At 46.8% G+C, this 21,924-nt stretch overlaps 8 protein-coding genes across 8 annotated transcripts; 6 read left to right on the forward strand and 2 right to left on the reverse strand.

Moving 5' to 3' along the window:
* Positions 1-2,061: 2,061 nt before the first annotated feature.
* EYB26_000876 (uncharacterized protein) lies at positions 2,062-3,177 on the reverse strand (the record flags this gene model as incomplete). Its single annotated transcript, XM_054260190.1, has 2 exons — positions 2,062-2,897; positions 2,976-3,177. 2 exons carry the CDS (start codon positions 3,175-3,177, stop codon positions 2,062-2,064), a joined length of 1,038 nt encoding a protein of 345 aa, XP_054116165.1.
* A 313-nt stretch (positions 3,178-3,490) lies between these two features.
* On the forward strand, positions 3,491-4,533 carry EYB26_000877 (uncharacterized protein; the record flags this gene model as incomplete). The annotated part of the gene is made up of 4 exons (XM_054260191.1): positions 3,491-3,511; positions 3,672-3,807; positions 4,011-4,323; positions 4,395-4,533. 4 exons carry the CDS (start codon positions 3,491-3,493, stop codon positions 4,531-4,533), a joined length of 609 nt encoding a protein of 202 aa, XP_054116166.1.
* A 2,066-nt stretch (positions 4,534-6,599) lies between these two features.
* EYB26_000878 (uncharacterized protein) lies at positions 6,600-8,581 on the forward strand (the record flags this gene model as incomplete). The annotated part of the gene is made up of 5 exons (XM_054260192.1): positions 6,600-6,749; positions 6,817-7,012; positions 7,068-7,514; positions 7,581-8,210; positions 8,271-8,581. The coding sequence occupies 5 exons, from the start codon at positions 6,600-6,602 to the stop codon at positions 8,579-8,581; spliced, it is 1,734 nt and encodes a 577-aa protein (XP_054116167.1).
* Positions 8,582-9,683: 1,102 nt separating this feature from the next.
* On the forward strand, positions 9,684-11,582 carry EYB26_000879 (uncharacterized protein; the record flags this gene model as incomplete). The annotated part of the gene is made up of 3 exons (XM_054260193.1): positions 9,684-10,412; positions 10,477-11,163; positions 11,220-11,582. The coding sequence occupies 3 exons, from the start codon at positions 9,684-9,686 to the stop codon at positions 11,580-11,582; spliced, it is 1,779 nt and encodes a 592-aa protein (XP_054116168.1).
* Positions 11,583-12,376: 794 nt separating this feature from the next.
* On the forward strand, positions 12,377-15,310 carry EYB26_000880 (uncharacterized protein; the record flags this gene model as incomplete). Its single annotated transcript, XM_054260194.1, has 1 exon — positions 12,377-15,310. The coding sequence occupies one exon, from the start codon at positions 12,377-12,379 to the stop codon at positions 15,308-15,310; it is 2,934 nt and encodes a 977-aa protein (XP_054116169.1).
* Positions 15,311-15,976: 666 nt separating this feature from the next.
* On the forward strand, positions 15,977-16,650 carry EYB26_000881 (uncharacterized protein; the record flags this gene model as incomplete). Its single annotated transcript, XM_054260195.1, has 4 exons — positions 15,977-16,062; positions 16,131-16,168; positions 16,220-16,359; positions 16,423-16,650. 4 exons carry the CDS (start codon positions 15,977-15,979, stop codon positions 16,648-16,650), a joined length of 492 nt encoding a protein of 163 aa, XP_054116170.1.
* A 570-nt stretch (positions 16,651-17,220) lies between these two features.
* Positions 17,221-18,835, forward strand: EYB26_000882 (uncharacterized protein; the record flags this gene model as incomplete). The annotated part of the gene is made up of 2 exons (XM_054260196.1): positions 17,221-17,522; positions 17,587-18,835. The coding sequence occupies 2 exons, from the start codon at positions 17,221-17,223 to the stop codon at positions 18,833-18,835; spliced, it is 1,551 nt and encodes a 516-aa protein (XP_054116171.1).
* Positions 18,836-19,209: 374 nt separating this feature from the next.
* On the reverse strand, positions 19,210-21,597 carry EYB26_000883 (uncharacterized protein; the record flags this gene model as incomplete). Its single annotated transcript, XM_054260197.1, has 5 exons — positions 19,210-20,063; positions 20,114-20,298; positions 20,405-20,442; positions 20,501-20,573; positions 20,624-21,597. The coding sequence occupies 5 exons, from the start codon at positions 21,595-21,597 to the stop codon at positions 19,210-19,212; spliced, it is 2,124 nt and encodes a 707-aa protein (XP_054116172.1).
* Positions 21,598-21,924: the final 327 nt, after the last annotated feature.

Genomic DNA, 21,924 nt, shown 5'->3' on the forward strand with positions numbered 1-21,924 from the left:
GGGCAGTCTGTCCTGTTTGCTTTGTTTGTCTGCTCAGTTGGGTAGCGCTGTATGTAACCATACGGTATTTGTACTGCAGATTCTTGAGACAATGCAACCAATCAGTCGATCTAGAGTGGGCGAACTGAGATCACGTATCAGATTGAAACAAGGCCTAGACCCACTGTGCCACGATTGCATGCAGCCAATCGTCATTCTAGAACACGAGAGTCGGGGCCTCTCTCTGACCTGCGACTATTCAAATCGGGAAGTCTCTCAGTACCACAGTCTCCACGCGTATTGTGATTCGTATGCTAGCACGGATGGAGAAGGTATCACCACTTGTCCCTCGTTGCAGACATCAATTGGCCAGCTATTCCTTGTCAACAACATGACCCCGCGACGTGCTTGGAGGAGTGGATGCAGCCACAATCATCCATCACCATTCAACTCTCACGAGTCTCACTCTTGTCAGTTATTCACCCCTCTTTAGCGGAGGACAGAGTGGTCTTCGTACTATTGCGCACCAGTGGATGGCTACAGAGTTCGACAATGTGATAATGTCTATGGTCCACCAGGAGTCAATTATCAATCTCAACTTTCAAGTGCAAACGAGGGCAAATGATTCGACCATGCTTATTCATGTCCAAAAACTCCGCCACAGTATGCCTCAAAGGGGCAAGTAGAGGCAAATTCAACTCAAAGAGAGTCAGTCTAATTGGTGTCCTCAAGCCAATACATTGTCCTCTCTTTTCTAGAAGGCGACCAACCGCTCCATAGTGGCCACTTAGCACTGCTCAAATACAAACAGTGAATGAGCACAGGACACTTATGCAGCAAGCCTCTGCCATGCGATGCGGAAGGAATTGCGCTACAACCTATGTAACTAACTGGTACTAGCTATGTGGTCGAATGCCAATAATGTACCAATGTTTCTACCAGAACAGGTACCACTGCGGATCTGGCGCAGTGAGTTGTCACTTCAGGCAGGACCCTGCGGTATTTTAAAGCGCCTCGTGCTGTTTGGCCTCGAGCACAGGACCCTTCTTCTTTATAGATCAGTTCAATTGTCATGGCTGTCTCGTTGAACATCATAAGTTATCATCGATCAAGATCGACCGGTAACTTGTGACAGGCGATCAATCCGGACAATGGAATCAATCACTTTACCTACATAGTAAGTGATGTGAGACAAATTGTCTGAGCGAGTTTTTGCTTTCAGAGGTTACTTATCAAGTTCAATCGGAGAAAATATCCCAAGCTACTGCTAGGCCTGAAACTTTCCCGTGGAGGTCATCAGATAGCATTCTGGCTGTCAGACAAGACCAAATATGGGCCATTCTTCAATAGAAAGACTAACTAATAGACGGACGGTTCTTATCAATTGACGGGACTAACCGTACCGGTAACTCTTTAGCGGGCGATACCCTTAAGTCACCCCACTAACGTACTCACCCCTCCATGTGCATATTGGCACAATAATCAGACAATCAAAGACACACTTAAAGCCTAGGTATCGGCTAAATAACTCATGGGTCAAGTTTATAGTTATTAGTGCTGTAAGATGAGGCGGTCATGCAGTCCAGTCATGCACTCTAAGGCTGCAAGTTTCCTTAAACGAGTCACAAATCAGGGCGGTTAAGTGTGCCAATCAGAGAATTTAGGTCTCTTCACACCACAGGTCAGAAGATTGACCGGGACAATTATCTATGTAGTCGAGTATGTATAATAGACGGTAGTAAATAATCTAATTAATTGGACGGATAAATTTTGAGAATTATTAGAGTGTACGTACATACTCTTGAAATGGGTCTTCGTTTCGAGGTTGTCCCATGAGCAGATAACTACACTACTCACAGCTTGGAACTAGTGCCTACATCAAAGTACACTTGGTGCCCTTCGTCACTAAATGTAGCTTGTCACCCGGACCTTGAAAGGAGTAGCATATGTGATACATGTTTCAACATGTTCTTATGACTACATGGCGCCGATCCGAAATTTGATATAGTAGGAGTAGGCTGTCTGTTGATGATGGTCCGGCCTAGTACTGCACAAACAAGCTTAAATTGATTGATGGTGTTGTCATACGGAAGCATCATTCCAAACTGGTAAGTTTATATCAACTACAATAGGTCGATTGAACGCCTTGCCACCAATATAGGGCCAGCTCCTAGCCATAATAGCAGCATTGACAATGCAAGTCTCTTTTCTCAGCCTTCTGTTCGCATGAGCATCGCCGCCTTCTAATGAATACGGCTGAGTTGTATGACTACCCCTGTTTTCTAGTGCACGCTGCTTCTTTCCCGTCAAATCAATTAAATTTTGTTTCTTGCTGCTGATGGAAGGTAGCGGTGCAACAGTTGTGGTCATGGGTGATGCAAATCCATTCTCAGCCTCATGCCACATCACTCGTTGATATCCTCGACCTTCATGGATATGGCCGCAGACAGCCAGCATTGGTCGAATGTTACCCATTACATGAAGTAATTGTTTGCAACCGTACACTCCACTTCCACTTCCTGGAGTGTCAGTGGGAGTATTTTCACCTGGCTGTCGATCACACAGCCCTAATGGAGGTGTATGTGTCACCAAGATATCAGTATCCAAAGGTATTTGACTCCATAATCGATCACCATCTTCTGGTAACGAGGAATACCCAAAGGCCCAGAGGCCCGAGAATCGAGAGAACGGCGACCCAAAGACTTTGAACATTGTATGAGGTCCATCTGGTCGTGTCAACTTGATCGCTGCAGATTCGTGGTTGAGGAATATAATCGATTTTGGTGTTGCCGATTTGTCTTTGAATTTGTTCACAATGTCTATAGATGTAGCATTCTTTTCTCGACCTGTTGAATCTCCATGAAAATGTGATCCATGTTTTGCATAGAACTCCGGGTCAAGAGATACATCATGATTGCCTGTATGGGGAATATGTATGTTTAGAAGCAATAATTCTTCACTTGGTCACTTTCAACACCTATGCCAAGGCGACTAACCAGCCACTACAATTTTCACTTCATAATCTGCTTCTTCAATCCACTTGAACGTGCGCTCCAGTTCCGACTTAGTCCCTCTGTTAGAGAGGTCTCCTGCATGTATCAAGACATCACCAGATGGAAGACTAAACCCTGATTCTGCTGGAGAGTAGCCATGGGTATCTGATACGCAAACTATTCGAGTTCTGCGATATTGGACCATACTAGGTTACTGCCTTCTTAGTACACTTCAACTAGAACAGAGTTGTCGATGATAGAGCCAAGCCAAGAGAATATGGGTCTCGGTCACGTGATGTGGTAACCAAACAGGACTAGCGCAGAGGCAGTCTGCCACAAACGGACTTGGATCTAGGGCACCAAGCCCTAGCGCACCAATTTTGCCGCTAAGACATCTCAATCAAGCGAGTCCTCCAAAGGTTGACTTCAAACTCGAGACCGACAACCCATCGCGCCAACAACCAGCCCTTCGACTTTGCTGGATATTTTTCGAGTACCAATCCGGTGACAAGAGCAGGATGTCCACATTCGAGCCAGTTGTACGTTGCATTCCACCGTTCAAGAAGTTTTCCACATTTGTCGATTTTTTTGGTGATACGAGATTTGTTGTGGCGGTGATGGTGAAGGACATGATGATCGGGCGGGAAAAAATAATCAACCAAGTCGAGCGCATTGGGCTAATATGAATTGTCTGTATAGGTCGTTATCGACGGCAAGGGACACCTCTTGGGTCGCCTGGCCAGCATTGTGGCTAAGCAGTTGCTCAACGGTCAGAAGATTGTCGTCGTTCGATGTGAAGCCCTCAACATCTCCGGCGAATTCTTCCGCGCTAAGCGTACGTCCATTTCCAATCTTATTCTCGAATTCTCCTATCTTTGATCTGCATGAAGAACAAAATCGGCGGAATTGTATGCGGTTGCAGTCAGCGAGTCTATCTGGCTAGCGGGAAACATCTTGTGCAGTGACGGATAGGAGAAATCAACGAGACACATTATGAGGAAAAGAAACAACAAAACTAATGGATTTTTCTGTGTACAGTGAAGTACCATGCCTACCTCCGCAAGGCCACCCGTTTCAACCCTACCCGTGGTGGTCCCTTCCACTTCCGCGCCCCTTCTCGCATCTTCTACAAGACCGTCCGCGGTATGATTCCTCACAAGACCGCCCGTGGTGCCGCTGCCTTGGAGAGACTCAAGGTCTTCGAGGGTGTCCCTCCCCCATACGACAAGAAGAAGCGTGTTGTTGTTCCCCAGGCTCTCCGTGTGCTCCGCCTCAAGCCCGGTCGCAAGTACTGCACCGTTGGCCGTCTCAGCCACGAAGTCGGCTGGAAATACCAGGATGTTGTTTCCAGGTACGACCCATTATTCGACTATCTTTTTATCGCAGAATTGGTGGGAACGTGTTGACTGACATATATCACAGACTCGAGGAGCGACGCAAGGTTAAGAGTTCTGCATACTACGAGCGCAAGAAGGCCATCCGACGACAGCTCGCCCAGGCCCAAAAGACCGCCAAGGTTGACGACAAGGTCAAGAGCCAATTGGCCGAGTTGGGATACTAAGCGGTTTTTGGTCGGTGGTGATGGTGTCGGTGGCTGTTGGGCAGGCAGTGTCTGGAACGATGTGATTAAAAAAAATAAATGGAGTTGCTAGTATGGTTAAATCAGCGGGACCATACAGGCGAATCTAGGTCACATTGCTCCTCGCATTTTTTTCATTTGATCATGAATTAAAAAAATTAACGTCATCATTTTCAAACGAGTCAGACATTCTGGTATGGACATGGTGATACAGTCCGGGGGAGGAGATTCTTATACGGAATCGCCCCTGGACAAAAAAAGACATGATATCAGTATGGCACAGTGCCGCCTTGAAATGTTTATCTTTCCTGTGGCGCAATGAATAATTGAAAGAATTTTCTGAAGTTCCAAATTGATTTTGCTGTTCGTAGAATACCATAAAGAGATATTCTCATCTCTATGCCTGTTCATTCAGAGCATCGCACCGTGACTTGTTGATATGTCCTATCGTCCGAGAATATATCCTACTTGATTTACTTCTACTGAGTAGCTCGTGTCTCCAATTGCACGCCAAATCAAACAAAACAAGGGCAGAAACACAACCAGGAGTCAAAGAGATACAGTAGCAAGAAAGACGCGGGCACCGACGATGAGGAGGTTTGTTTTGTGCGAATGCCTTGGTTCCGTACTTCGGCCTATGATTTTTCCCGATACCAGAAAAATTAGGATGGGTCCAACGAGAACTCCAAACTAGATTCCTATGACTGCGAATCACCAGCATTCCGAATCCATAACCCCCATTGCGGTAGATATCCTTGGTAAAGTACAGAGGTGAAAGAAAGACTGATAAGGTAGCAGTCGGTAACGGGCTTGCTTTTTCCATGAACTCAACAGCCAGATAAGAAGTTTCAACTAGATGCCTTTTCGGTACGCCAGAAAGATTAAGCTCGACGCGTGTACTTGGGCGGTGGTGTTCTGTTTTGCCCGGTGTGATTAGGCCTTCCTTGTTGAGGTCGTTGATGTCGTTGTTCAGTAGGTGCGGAGAATTGAGATGTGCCAGGTCGGTTTCACGAAAACCTTCCAGCAGAATTAGGGTTACTGGAAAGTCCCAACTCAATCAATGTCACGAGTGCTCGAGCCTGAGCCTGGCCGCTGTGAAGACTTCTACTTGCGCCGATCCAATTGAAGGCTCACGTAGAGCTTGTGTAGGATCACTCACATATAGGTCAAGAGGGCAAATATAGTAATTGCTATCAAAGGCAAAAATATATAAAACCGCTTCTCGTCCATGCCTTTGTTAGTAACTCGCAGTACCTGATAGAAAACGAATCGATTGATCAATATTGATATCAAGCCCGATGTCCCGAAATAGCCATACATTATAATACTCCACGGTCTTTTCCAATGTTATAATAGGGCATATCATGGATTCTGGATGGAAGTCTGCTGTCCGTGAAGTATATCAAGTTTCAAGCGGTAGTTACCTGGATATTACCTGGTGTATATGCGAGTTACAGCTTCTTAAAACTGACTCGTCTGCAGATGAGCAGTTTACAACTCCACCAGCAACCTTGACATAACCACGACACTGAGAGGTTCCAGGTGTAATCTCTATGCAACCGACACCTTCAGAGTGGCGCACATGGTCCATGCTGATGAGGAGGGTTACTCAACAAATAAATGATTGAACTCGTTCAATTGATGCAGGACAAGGGCCTTGTTAAGCACAGCTTATTGAATGTTGTACGTAGTACGTGACTACATAGTCGTTGCGAGTGGAGCATAATCTGACCACTCTGATGTGGAGGACAAGATTGTGGCATTGTGCTATATCTGGTGCTAAGCCAGAAGTGGCTTAGAACCAGCCGAGGCTAGCCTTACCCCGGACAAAGGGTGCCTCACGAATAAGGCAATAACCGAGGAGTCTTCTTTCCCCGCATGACAACAACACCCCTTCCTTCCTTTACGCCGACGTGCCTGGCAAGTTGGGGCTATTTCTTACTGTCTTAGAATACTTAGTGGGATTCTACTCCAATTCTTTCTTTCATTCTACACCCTACTTCGGAGTAATGAACATAACCTCATCATCCAATTGACGATCTGGAATCATGTCCGGTCCTAAATCCCGTCTATCTGGGCTGCTTGGTCACCTTCTTCCCTCGACACCGCATGTCGATCATGATTTTAACAAAGTCAACAACTACCATGCCCTCTCGCCAACCTTTTTCCTCCCGCGTGCTGCGGCAATCGAACCTGATGTAGGAGCTCTTCAAAGCCTTGGTGATATATATCATATATCGTTCGAAGCTTAACCATTCAACATAGGCTGAAGCTATCTACCACTTGACCGCGAACAACAAGGTCCTGCGGAGAAGCTATATTGAGACTGCAGACCGCGCCAGAGGTCTTGCCTACTATCTCAAAAAGCAGAATTTGAAGCGTGTGGGGATTCTAGCACCGAATACGCCTGCTTTTCTAGAATCCATATTCGGCATTGGGGCTGCTGGCTGCGTTGTCATCGGTCCGTTCTCTCTTGTTCAAATTCGGAAAGTTTGGTGATCTAATCTTCTTGACAGCGGTGAACTATCGGCTGAAGCCCGAGGATATCAGTTATATCTTTGATCACTCTGATGCGGAGCTTATCATTGTCGACGAGGAGTATGTATCTCTTCTTGATCTATTCAGAAGCGAGCATCCAGATGTTCCACTCTTAGTCGATACAGATACAGATGCAACAGAAGGTCAATTGAGTGGCCCATTTGATGCTGCCATCTTGGAAGGCCTAGAACACGACAGAAACACAGGCGCCAAGGGATGGAATGGGCTTGAGGGCCAGGCCGCCGATGAGAATTCAACCATTGCTCTTGCCTACACAAGCGGCACCACTGCCCGTCCGAAAGGTGTAGAGTACAGCCACCGGGGCTCATATCTAGCCGCAATGGGAAATGTCATCGAATCAGGGCTGAATTATCACAAGGGCCGTTGTCGATACCTATGGACCTTGCCGATGTTCCACGCAATGGGTAAAACATGCCATCTCTCCGTCGACTCGCGTGACATTATTTAATTGATGCTAATGTAACACACAGGCTGGACGTTCCCGTGGGCGATTACCGCCGTAAGAGGTACTCATTACTGCTTACGAAAAATTGACTACCCCTACATCTGGCATCTACTGAAAAACGAACATATCACACATTTTAATGCCGCCCCAACGGTCAACACGCTTCTGTGTGCAGCCAAGGAAGCAGAAAGACTTCCAAATCCTGTCAGAGTCACAGTTGCTGCTAGTCCGCCATCGGCACACTTATTTGAGCAAATGACGAACCTCAACCTTCATCCAGTGCATGTCTATGGTATGACAGAAACATATGGTCCGATCACAAAAGGTTACCACATGCCTGCGTGGGATACTCTCCCGGACAAGGAAAAATATCAGAAAATGGCTCGTCAGGGCCACGGCTTTGTTACAAGTCTCCCAGTTCGTATCATCAAAACGGATGCACCGGAAGGTACCATCGTTGATGTGCAACGTAATGGCTGTGAGTTAGGAGAGATAGTATTTGAGGGCAACATTTGTGCAAAAGGCTACTATAAAGACCCGATAGCCACAAGTAAGCTATTTGAGGGTGGAGTTCTTCACTCAGGAGACCTCGCGGTTTGGCATGCGGATGGAGCTATTCAGATCATGGACAGAGCCAAAGACATTATTATCAGTGGTACGTATGCTAATCTCAATAGATCCACACGAAGACAGTTGACTAACTTGTATTGTTTAGGAGGAGAAAACATATCTTCTGTAGCTTTGGAGTCGATGTTGGTCACCCATCCAGACATCCTCGAGGCCGGTGTGGTCGCTGTCCCCGACTCTCATTGGGGGGAGAGGCCCAAAGCATTCGTCACGATACAGCCAGGCAAGCATATTGAGGGATCTGAAATCATAGCATGGGCGAAGACGGCGAGTGGGATTAGCAAATTTATGGTTCCTCGCGAAGTCGAGGTCGTTCCTGAACTACCAAAAACCAGCACTGGCAAGGTCAAGAAGAATGTCCTTCGAGAATGGGCCAAGGGAGCGAATCGGAACATTTAATGAAGCTATAGCACCTGTGTGTTAGCCTATTGTTTATATACAATGTTGTCATAGTTATTATTCACAATAATTTCACAGGTTTCAGAAATCTAGTTAACTGTTGGAGAAATAATAATTGATGAGATAATAACCTCTCCTTTGCCTCATGGGGCTGAAACCCTGTCCTTACATGTGATACAAGGGTAACATGTTTGTGCATCACCTTGAATGGTTTGTTTCCTAATAAGGCTGCTACTTATTCACCCCATGCTCCTGTTATTATATAGTCTGTGATTGTGCACTATTGTGCATCAACATTATAACTACCTAAGCAATGTACAAGAGTCGAGAAGAAGACAGTCCAGAGATAACATATAGATAGAATCAATAGATTCAGAATATCGTATTTGTAATAAGCGTAACAAGTGAGGAGATGTATCTGCTTCAGCTGACACATCGTTGCGTGGTGGTAAAACTCCGGACTTGGTTGGCCAGGGAGCGTGCCTTGGGCAAGCATCCCGCATCCCACCTTACTCTCCCTCTCTCTGCACTCTGGTTACTAACCCATTTTGCCGCATTCAACCTACGACATATACTAGCTTTACATCCTACTTGTTTACTTCACGGCATGCAGATCCATTCTTTAGCCGGCCTGTGTCTATAGTTTTGTTGACTCTTGGGTTCTTTCATCAACTCTTCTTGTGCTACCGCCAAGGTCCGGAGATATATACGCCCATTCCTGTGGTCCGATCGATCCCACGACTACTCCTGTTTTGGTCGACTTATAAGTTACTCTCGCCCCTTCGAACGACGGATTCAATCATATTGTGATCGCAAGGAAACAATAGCGAAAGCACAAACACCAGCATTACGACTTTGCACGGAACCGTTGACCACATCGTCGGTAACTGAAACGCTGCGTCACTTCAGCACAACTCGGCGGCAAGGGAGGAGACATTCGATGAATCACACGAGACATAACACCCGGTTGGATTTATAGAACAGACACGACGTCAAATCTAGCATCATAGGTCTATCTCTTTGCGGCCACCGCTACTCGGATTTCTTTTCGACGGGGAAGGACCCTAGATTACACAGGGATATAGAGGCCAACAGACAAGAAATGCATCGTTCTCGGGCTGCCGCTCGGTCTTCGAGCAAGGCGCCTTCGGAGTCTTCTACATCGAGCTCTCCTGAGCGCGCCGCCGACGATGATACTGATTTCTTTGCTCAGGCAAACGACTCGCAGTCTTCTATTGGGGTAGGGACGTTTCGTGAACAAATAGGAAGCAATGAGCCGGATATCATTATTCCCCCGATCGGGCGACTGCCCCCGGAAATCCTTATATCGGTATTCTCGAAGCTTAGCTCGCCTTCGGATATGCTACACTGTATGCTGGTTTCTCGAAAATGGGCGGCCAACTGTGTTGGTATCCTGTGGCATCGACCATCGTGCAATCGGACCGAGAACCTTCGAAGTGTCGTGACATCCGTGGGCAAAAGCGAGAGTTTCTTTCCATACTCCGAACTTATCAGACGCCTGAATTTGGCCAGCTTGGCTTCCAAGATTACAGATGGCGAACTTTCTGCATTTACACAGTGCAAACGTATTGAACGTTTGACCTTGACAAATTGTTCCAAGCTGACGGACAAGGGCGTATCGGATCTGGTGGAGGGAAATCGGCACCTGCAAGCTTTGGATGTTTCAGAGCTTCATGCGCTGACGGATAATTTCTTGTACACCGTGGCCAAAAATTGTCCACGCTTACAAGGGTTGAACATCACTGGTTGTTCACAAATAACAGATGAGTCTCTGGTGGTGATATCACAGGCGTGCAGGCATCTCAAGAGAGTTAGTATTTCTTAAGATCCCCCCTTGATACGGCAAAGTATGAGACTAATACGTTCACTCGCAGTTAAAATTAAACGGTGTGAACCGAGTTACGGACAGGTCCATTCTGTCCTATGCAGAAAACTGTCCGTCAATATTGGAGATTGATTTGCATGACTGTAAACAAGTCACTAGTCGATCTGTGACAGCTCTGCTGTCTACTTTGCGTAATATGCGAGAATTACGCTTAGCCCAATGTGTTGAAATTGACGATTCCTCCTTTCTTCGACTTCCTCCACATTCTTTGTTCGAGAGCCTTCGCGCCTTGGATCTCACTGCTTGTGAGCAGATTAGAGATGACGCTATTGAACGCATCACAGATGCAGCTCCCCGGTTACGACATCTTGTCCTCAACAAATGTAGATTCATCACCGACCGTGCCGTGTTGGCTATCTGCAAGTTGGGCAAAAATCTACATCTGGTGCACCTCGGCCACTGTTCCAACATTACTGACGCGGCAGTCTCCCAGCTCGTGAAGTCTTGCAATCGCATCCGCTACATCGATTTGGCCTGCTGTAATCTACTCACAGATGCCAGTGTCCAACAACTAGCAACGCTACCAAAGTTGAAGCGGATCGGTTTGGTCAAGTGTCAAGCAATTACGGACTGGAGTATATTGGCCCTTGCTCGTTCAAGAGCTCTCCCACACTCTGTTAGCCCAAGCTGTTTAGAAAGGGTACACCTGAGTTATTGTGTGAATCTGACTATGGAGGTATGTCAATCTCATGTTGAGAATTGCCGATTCTAAGACTAACTGTGGATCTCTAGGGAATTCATGCATTGCTTAACTTTTGCCCGCGCCTGACTCATCTCAGTTTGACTGGAGTTCAAGCGTTCTTACACGAAGATCTCACTGCATTCTGTCGTGATGCTCCCCCAGAATTTACTCAACAACAACGCGAAGTCTTTTGCGTATTTAGCGGCGAGGGTGTCATGAGATTACGTGATTATCTGAATAGGAATGTCGGACCCTTCCCTTCGGAAACCGAAGCTACGATGTACGATGACGAAGACGAGCTAGACGAGGAAGAGAACCAAGTCACTGGATTGATGAGCGCAGCAGCCATTCGCGATGACGATGACGACCACATGGGTGAAAGTGTTATTGAAGTTGGACCATCCACTGGCTGAATTTGAGGTCGTCCTTCTAAACAGATAGATACACAAGGTCAACCGACGGTCAACTCCTAGTAACGATTGATCATCATGGATGATCACTAACTGCTTTGCAGCGTTAAGGAGCTAGAAACTACCGACCAAACCCATCCTGCATTCTTTCGGTCTAGTGATTATGGGAAGCCGATTGCCCATTTTCTGTTACGATACTTTGCTGGCCGCATCGGGATTCCTGTCTCGAGTATTATCATTGTACGGCACTGGCAATATTTTCTTTTGCGTTTACAAATCGATACCCATATCAGAATCATAGCGACATGATGGTTTGGACTACAGCTGGAAGCGTGTTTCTTGTCTCTCTTTTTGCTTGTTTGGTTGCTTGCGACATGCCTTGAAGATACGGAATAGGCACGGATTCAATCGCATTGCACAGATAGATGGTATAGTAGCATATTCATGACATATATCTGATTAGCTTACATCTTTTCTTTAAATACATAGATTCTTGTAGCGTGTGACTATATAGTTAGATGTGCCCTAATCTGAGTTGATAATGACGTTACGATACAATACGGTAAAAGTAGCATTGATCCCCACAGTATCCGTCTCTGATTGGCTCAGATACCAACAGTCTTCTCCGCACTGGAATGTATGAAATATATTACCACAGTCCCCGCCCGCGTGCTCGTTTCCGCCTCCAACGACAACATCATGGATCACTTCGCTTCCCAAGTTCTCTCTTGAACTTCGTGTGCTTGTCTGTTCCAAGCAGACATATATTCCTCAGTCGAATTTGCGATTTGGGGGCCATGGCTCGCTCAAGAACTGCCGGGCGCTGTAACCCCTTCGCATTCTACCGCGTACCAGTAACGGTTTTCGTGACGCTTATCTACGTCGCATTGCTCGCCCCGATCATTGTCGTCCACCATATCCTCCCTGCAGTACCAGAATCAGACGTCGAAGGCCTGGACTTGCACGAAGCTTGGCGGGATCTTCAACATTTGACGAACGGATTTCATCCTTACAATTCGCATAAAAATGATGAGGTGCGGAGTTGGTTGCTCACTCGCATTGATGAGATAGTATCGACCAACGTGAAAGATGCGAAACAACAAGATGGTGTTCGGACGTTTGTTTTTGACGATAATCAATCGAATTTAACAGTCGTGCAGTCCAATCTCGGGGTATATTTCGAGGGTACGAATATCATTGTATATATCTGTGGCCAGGAAGATGATAAAAGGGAGTGGTGGAAAGAACCGGGCCTTAGTCCCTCGGGCAAAGGTGGTGTGCTTGTGAACGCGCACTACGATAGCGTGTCAACCGGATATGGAGCTACCGATGACGGAGTCGGGGTTATATCGTGCCTGCAACTTATCAAGTACTTCACTACACCGGGCCATGAACCTACGCGGGGACTTGTTGTGCTGCTCAACAATGGCGAAGAAGACTTTTTGAATGGTGCACGTGTTTACAGTCAACATCCCATCTCGAAATTGCCGCACACCTTTCTGAATCTGGAAGGTGCTGGAGCTGGTGGACGAGCAACACTGTTTCGCAGTTCGGATACCGAAGTCACCAAGTTCTATCAGCGGTCGCCTTATCCCTTCGGTAGCGTCTTTTCAGATGCGGGTTTCAAGCTTGGTATGATTAGAAGTCAGACGGATTATATTGTCTTTGAGGGCGATATGGGCCTGCGCGGCCTGGATGTCGCTTTCATGGAGCCTCGAGCCAGATATCATACCAACCAAGACGATGCAAAACATACTAGCCAGCAATCGCTATGGCATATGTTGTCTGCCGCAGTCGCTACTACTGAAGGTTTAGTTTCTGATACGAGTCACGATTTCGAAGGTCGTCCACAAGGCCCAGGAAAGGTGCCTAGTGGCACTGGTTCTGGCGCTGTATGGTTTGACCTGTTCGGTACCGCGTTTGCTGTGTTTGAGATTCACACGCTTTTCGCACTATCTGTCACATTGCTTATCGTCGGTCCTTTGACCTTGTTTATTACCAGTATTATCCTGGCCAACCAGGATCGCATGTACCTGTTCGGCATCTCAGTCCCAGTTGACGATGGCTTCGGAAGCGTACCTCTGCGCGGATGGAGAGGCTTCTTCCGCTTCCCATTCATCTTTGGTAGTACTACTGCAAGTGTTGTAGCCTTGGCTTACTTGATGGCTAAGATCAACCCTATGATTGCTCACAGCAGCGAGTACGCAGTCTGGAGCATGATGATCTCTGCGTGGGTTTTTGTTGCATGGTTCTTATCTCGTATAGCCAATTTTGCTAGACCATCAGCCCTGCACCGCATTTATGTCTTGACGTGGATGTTTTTATTGACATGGGTTTTGCTGGTGATTACTACGGTATACGAGAATCGGGATGGTATAGCAAGCGGCTATTTCGTCATCTTCTATGCCTTTGGGACTTTTATGGCTACATGGATATCTTACCTCGAGTTATTCTCATTACCTAAGAAAAGTGACTTCGCCAATAAAGTCAGTGGCCAAATATCTTCACGACCCACGAGTTTGGGCGGTAGTCGTCTTTTGACTCCTAGTGGCGAATCCGTTGGTCAACACCCGGAGGATGAAGAACCTACGGAGTCGACATCTCTCTTGCGTGGTCAACGGACTAGCTTTGCAAACTACACTCGACCTGTGGAGGACGATGGTGACGGAGATCTATTGTCGACAGGAGTCAGCACTGATGTATCTGAAGCACGAGATTTCAACGTTTACGGATACGAACAGCCATGGAGCGCAAACTTGCCCAAGTGGACATGGATTTTGCAATTCCTGTTGATCGCTCCGATAGTCATCATACTTATCGGACAACTAGGTCTTCTAATCACAAGTGCCATTCATCAGACCATGCAGGATGGCAGTTCGACCTTGGTGCCGTATTTAATCATTGCCCTCCTTACTACATTTCTGTTCATGCCTACTCTACCCTTCATCCATCGATACACCTATCACATACCTACATTCTTGTTCCTGATATTCGTCGCTACCCTTGTTTACAATCTGGTAGCATTCCCGTTCTCTGGAAACAACCGGACAAAGCTCTTCTTCCTACAGGAAGTGGACCTTGATACTGGTGCGAACCGTGTTTCCTTAACGGGCATACAGCCTTTTGTCAGCGATGCCGTTGCATCCATACCCAGTGCCGACGGACAGAATATATCGTGCATCCCAAAGATGGATCGAACCGAATGCTCTTGGGAGAGCAGTCTCGTACCACACGTTATCACCCATCCGGGATCTGAAAAGGAGGAAACTCCGCTGAACGAGTGGGTGAAATACAAAGCTACACGTCTCGAGCCCGGAAGCCAAAACAGCAATCGTGCACAAATCAAGATCAGTGGACTGAACACACGAGGCTGTCTTTTGCACTTTGATAAACCCATCACTCGATTCCATGTTACTGGCTCTGCTATCGACAGCCGGTTTCCAAGTAATCCGTCGCTAGAAGATGGAACGGAAGATGGTGTGCGCGAAATTCGCCTGTGGAGTCGTACCTGGGGAAATCAGTGGGTGGTAGACGCTGAATGGGCTTCCGACGAGGACGTCAACAATGAGGAAGACACATTGACTGGAAAAGCAACATGTCTCTGGAGTGATGCCAATACTCAAGGTGCTATCCCGGCGCTTGATGAAGTTATCCAATATAGCCCGGACTGGGTTGCGATTACGAAGCTTGACGCTGGCTTGGTCAAAGGGAGTCGATCGTTTGAGGTGTGATATTTCTATTGATTAGATATGTTTGTTTGTTTGTTTGCATGTAATATAAGAGTACGCCTTTCGGTGGCTTTTTGGTATATGGCTTGTATATATGAATTGATTGTTGTGTACAGTACACACATTTTATAGAAGGAATTAGGGTTATCGGATACCTAGATAGGCAACCACATGAAGCCTTACCTAATAAAACGTTATTTCGACACCAACCACCAAAATCATCCAATTTACGAAAGATATTCGAACAACATCTATCGTTTCTTTTTCCATGTGCTCACCCCGAGGGGTAAACTAGTGATTGGTCTAGAAACCATCTATCATTGCCGGGTAAGCACGCAATGAGTGGTACGAATTGCTCTCACCACCGAGATAAATGATTAACCCAATGAATGATTCTCGCTTGTGAACATCCCGCCATCTTATTGCCCGTTATGGTTCACTGGCTGCGAACTGATCGGCTGTTTTCAAGCCATGTAGGTTAGGAGGTAGATGTCTTGTTGAGTTTCTGTTTGATATTGCGTATATAGCCGGGTCATGGCCCAGTTCTGTACGATGAGACTTTCATTGTCTTCATTTAGTTAATTCTGTATCTCGTTCACCGAAGCAGAGACCCTGGTTCTTATACACCTTACACAACCAATATAGACGAGATAGTCAACAATGATCAAAATGTCTGTAGCACAAGAATTCGAAGCTGCAAATGCAAACTATGTCTCGACCTTTGACAAGGGAGCGTTGCCGCTTCCACCTGCTCGGTATGTTTGAATCTTCCCCATCATTCCACATAGGCTTGATTCCTGACCGTATCCTTCGTGGTATACAGCAAAGTTGCAGTCGTAGCCTGCATGGATGCTCGTATCGGTATATACACTTCGTCACCACGGTGATGAAGACAGTGCTAATTGTGAATAGATGTCTTTCGAGCGCTGGGCCTTCAAGAAGGTGATGCCCACGTCATCCGCAACGCAGGCGGGCGTGTCAGCGATGCTCTTCGCAGCGTAATCATCTCTCAGCAACTACTTGACACGCGAGAAATCGTGGTTATCCATCACGTAGCCCCCCCAATCCCCCTTTTCCTCCCCTCATCTCCGTACCTTGAGCTGATTGTTGCATAGACCGACTGCGGAATGCTAACTTTCACCGACGACCACCTCCGAAGTAAAGTCAGAGACGACCTAAAACAAAACGTCGATCATATCGCATTCCTGTCGTTCAAAGACTTGAAGCAGAGCGTTATTGATGATGTTCAGGCGTTAAGGAATAGTCCTTTGGTGCTTGAAGTGCCCGTTACAGGGTATGTGTATGAGGTTGAGACGGGGAAGATTGTCAAGGTTGATGTATGAACGAATGTATCTTAGTGAATTGAGTTTATGAAGAATAGGGAAGGATGTTATTAACGGGATTTACAGACTCTAGTCGCATTCCACCACTGTGAAGTCTGAGAATTCAAGTTGTTCCAAGCGCTATTTCCCCCACTCTTGAATCAATATTAGTATGTTGTTGTTAGCGGACAGAGTGTATGTTATCAACCATGCCAATGAAACATAGCACACATATCAGCCAAAGGTGGGGGTTATCATCATGATACGGTAGTAGCGGTAGCTGGCATTGCTTAGCTACGCCGTCTACCAAAAGCAGGAATTGATTGGTATTGGAGTTCGATGTGTGGAGGTATAAACCAGACTGACCTGGCGCTTCGTATCCCAGGCCAACTAACTGGTAGTTACACGAATCCTCAGTCCACTAATTATGTGCCCTAATGTAAGAACTTTCGATGGGTGGGGGTTTACTGAGGATCTACAGATAGAGACTAAGAGTAGGTGGGAATAACCAGCTGATGTGCCCATCAACAGCTTATTATAAACTCCATAGTATAAACCGCAGGAGATATCCTGAACTGCTACTCAATCACAATGGAACTGACATCCTACCTCATTCTCCTTGGCCTCCTTGTGCCGCTCAGGATCATCACTTACTGGGTTGTACCGTATTTCACAACTTACAAGGAACTTCGGCCCATTCCCGGTCCCTTCATCTGCAAGTTCAGTAACATATGGATAGCGCTTGGTGCGAGAAATGGCCAGAAATATGCTTGGGTAGACTGGGCGCACAAGAAGTACGGTAAAGTCGTGCGGGTTGGGTTCAACCATGTCTCAATCGCTACACCCGAGGGTTTGCACACTGTTTATGCGCATGGGAATGGGTTTCTCAAAGAGTATACATCCCGAATTCAACGTCAACTTTGACATGGCTTGGCCAGAGACTGACCTTTGAGAAAGCCACTTTTATGAAGCTTTCGTCTCCGGCGTCCCTGGTGTATTCAACGTCAGAGATCGTGTTCAGCACACTAGGAAGCGCAAAATCATCGCCCACGCCTTCTCGCCAGCTTCGGTGCACGCTTTCGAAACGCATATGTCGAATAATCTTCGGCGATGGGTCCGTCAGTTAGACAAATTGGCTGCCCAAACTCCCGAAGATACTTACTCGAGGGTGAATATGATGCCTTGGTGCACCTATGTAGCATTTGACATTATTGGCGACCTTTCTTTTGGGGCCCCTTTTGGCATGGTCGACCGAGGCCAGGACTTGTGTGAGTCGCACATACCCGGAGAACCCATCGCATACGTCCCAGGGGCAGAAACGTTGAATCGGCGCGGAGAGGTCAGCTCTTGCCTCGGATTACTACCAGATATTAGACCATACGCTAGGTACCTTCCCGATCCATTCTTCTCCAAAGGGTTACAATCGGTCAGAAATCTTCACGGCATGGCTGTGGCGGCCGTCGAGAAGCGCCTTGCGGTAGCTCAGCAGACGGATGGAAGCAAAAGTAGAAACGACATTCTCGATATGTTACTTCGAGCCAAAGACTCTGACGGAAGCCCCATGCCACGCGAGGAACTTGTATCCGAAGCACTCACCCAGCTCATTGCTGGTAGCGATACGGTTTCAAACACTGCTTGTGCCATAATCTACTACATCCTGGCTGGGGAACGGGCAGCCCCTGGCACCATTCTGCCCAAATTGCTTAGAGAGCTCGACGGTGCCATTCCCGCCTCGGAGGGGATTGCCCAGTTTTCTCAGGTCCGAAGTCTGGAGTACCTTCGAAGATGCATTGACGAGGCCATGCGTCTACACTCAACTTCATCCATAGGGTTACCGCGTATCGTGATGGCCGAGCATGGTATTGGGTATGCAGATCAGCACTTCCCTATTGGTACCGTTTTATCCGTTCCCAGCTTCACAATTCACCACGATCCCGATGTCTGGGGCGATGATGTGGAGGTATTCAGGCCTGACCGTTGGTTGCCTGAAAATCTTACGCCGCGGCAGAAGGTTTGCTTCAATCCGTTCTCTTATGGGCCCAGAGCTTGCGTGGGTCAAAATGTTGCACATATGGAATTGGCTCTCATTGTGGGCACTGCCTTTCATCGATACGACTTTGAGCTACAGCAGGCAAAGTTGGAATCCCACGAAGGTTTCTCAAAGAAACCACTGGAGTGCTGGGTGGGAATCAAACGGAGACACTAGAAACCACGCAGTAGATGGCCTAATGATGTAAACGGATTGATGAGACAATATCATATTTACCTTTTTCTTCAATTGATGAGACAGTAGTAGCATTTGACTATAACATGGAGGGATAAAAAGCCTTCTTAGTTCATGTAGTTGATAGGTCTGGTACACTGCTCTCGCAATATGATATGGAACTAGCATGAGTCTATCTCTTTTTATTATCAGTATCTTGAACTGTTACTCAATTCCTTTGTAAGCTACTCGAGTACATATGTACACATCCAATCTATCAAAAAGACGTATTCCTCTTCACAGAAAGAAAAGTCAACGACCACAACTGTCGAATGTCCGATTCTATTAGGCATCATATTTAGTACCTATATCAACAGTTAAGGATAGAAAGCTGACATACCAGTCCGACTCGCCGTTCCAGGTGGAGGAGGCATAACCCCAAGCGGCGTGGGAACGAATGTATCATTACTACTGTCATATATCCAAGACCAAACTTCTTGAGACAGCTGAGCTTGGTTGGCCTCAATCGAGTCCCAGAGGACGTTGTAGGCTGTTTTCGCATTGTCGTAGACTGCAGCATCGTTACAAAAGTCGGGGGTTCTGATATGTGCATGGCTGGCTGAGTTGTTACCTGTCTCACATCGACTGAGTTGTTGCTTGGCCATCATAGCCAAGGGCCAGGACCAAATCACTGTTCCATGATAGGCACCACTGGTCCAGTTGCGCGCATACACCGGATCTTGACCGTATGCCGGGTTGGCGACAATTACACCGGCGTCCGTTAGCAGCCCGGCAGGGAATGTGCGGCGAATATTGTTCGCGGTCTGATTCACGAAGACGGTGAGTTGGTCCTGATCTCCGGTAGTATTGAGCAGGAAATGACGGAAGCAGTCGTCCGTATTCATTATGAGGACCTGAGTCTGGTTGTTGTTGCCATCGAGTGCGAGAGCATGGTAAATGACATCGCCATCGATAGTGTCGGTTTGATTTGGTCCGGTTAAGCTAATTGTCTGCGCATAAGAAGATACAAGCTGTTTTGCGTTTGACTCCGGAACAGTTACTTTGAAAAAGCCGAGAGTCTCATCTTCCCAGACTTGAGCGTATCTATCGGCAAGGTTAGCCCAGTGTGTTTGATTTACGAAGTTGTTGCGGGCAAGAGATCCAATCGCCCGAAGAGCTGCAGGCATCAAGGTTGTATTGACATCGTAAGGAATACGGCCGCCCCCGATACCTATGTCATGTCAGATTTCTTTGGCTGACGACCTCTGAGGCAGCCCTTACCGTAAGCGCTATCTCTCCATTCACCAACAATCTGTCCATCCTTGAGATGAACCAAGTTGTCCTTGGTCTGGTTCTTGTCACCGGCAAAAGGTGCAGCCAAGTTCATGATGCGTTCTGCGTTGATGGCCATCATTTGTTGGTAGGTCAGGTCACCGCTACTTGAGTTGAAAGCTCCCGCAGAAGTACTAATCAGATGGTCAGAACAGGTCTCTCCTATGTGTGATAGAGATGAGCACATAGTTCAAGAAAACCCCGGCTCTGGTACGACCTATAGAGTTCTCGACAAAGTACTTATTCATCAAGATGGGGAGGTAGAAGTCAGAATCGACCTGTGAGTAATATTAGTATCTTTATAAAAACCAATTAGAGAGCACCAGGGCGGCTTACCATTTTGTAGTCGCATTGTGCTTCGGTGCTATACAATCCATATTGACCCTCATTCAACCATGTAGCATAATCCCTAATAGCCTATTAGCCTCAAGTCTTAACCCAACTGACAGAATGTAATACCCAATAGTCTCCTCGTGGCATACACTGCCATCCATCCTATTGATTCGTTCCAAAACCGCAGCAATGACAGCTTCCATGGCACCATTCTCACCTTTACTAAGAATAGGCTCTAACAAAAGAGCAGAAATCATAGAATCACGACCAAAGTATGTCAAAAAACGCCATGCACCAGCCAAAAGCTTAGTGGAATATGACAGGAAAGATAAAGCCGATGTTCGTTCCGAATCTCGTTGTATGAGATCCGTGGAGCTGTTGGTTAATACCTGGGCTGGAGACAGTTGCTTTAATTGCGGATAATTGAATTGAGCTGTGAAGATATAGTCACCGGCTTCGAATATCAGGCTATTGTCCTTGCCAACGGTGACAGATACGTTTGTAGACGCAGGTGTGAAGTTGAGATGAGTCGAGGTCACATTATCGAGCCAGAGACGCTCAAGGAGAGCTCCACCATTTGATATACTGGATACATTGATAGCATCCTGAATCCGTGGCTGCAAAAGACTAGGCCCTTCCACAAAGTCTCGAATAGTCCGGATACTTCCAAGAATCGGAATGGTGAGGATAGCAGAAGAATTGAAGCGAATAGTCCCGGTAACACCATAGAAAGGGGTTGTACTGTTTCCAGAAGTGGCATTGCTATCATTATACGTTGCTGCCAATGGGTTGCCAATAGTCGAATTTACTGCCTCAATACTCAGACTGCCATTGACACCATTCTGAGGCGCGAAATAAGTGCATACACCGCTGTTGCCTGCAGGCCAAGCAATGACGAGCCGAGGTGAGATTAGAGAAGGATTACTATCAGATTGTGGGCTGGTTACAACGACCTGAACAGCCGTGTTGCAGTCGGAATAGAAGAAGTTGTCGTATGGCGCGTCGGGGAGATGTAGGGTTGATGGCGCGGGTGAGCATAATGGTGCAGCAGCTGCTCCAAGAGCTGCAAGTGTACTCAGTAGTAGGAGGCGCCACCACATAATGTTGCTATAGTCACTTAATGAGTGAAATAGTTGGCTGAACAATAGCTTAGAATCGGAATGTTACTTTCTAAGACTGAACGGGAGAAAGCGCCTCTTGTATGTCCCTCGTATCATCTCACACCTTCCCAGGTACGAAGGTATAGTTTAACTTTGGCTCAAGCACGCACAACTTCCAGCAATCAACTTGAGATAATTATATGGATATGTTTGAAGCAGAGGATAAATCTTCCATGTTGCGAGTAGCCTGCTCTCAAAGCACGGTTTCCCCTACAAGCCTTGAAAGCACACGAAAGCCTGTAATTAAACCGAGACATACGTGGGCGT

This window comes from Talaromyces marneffei, chromosome 1, assembly GCF_009556855.1.
Source record: "Talaromyces marneffei chromosome 1, complete sequence".
Taxonomy (NCBI): domain Eukaryota; kingdom Fungi; phylum Ascomycota; class Eurotiomycetes; order Eurotiales; family Trichocomaceae; genus Talaromyces; species Talaromyces marneffei.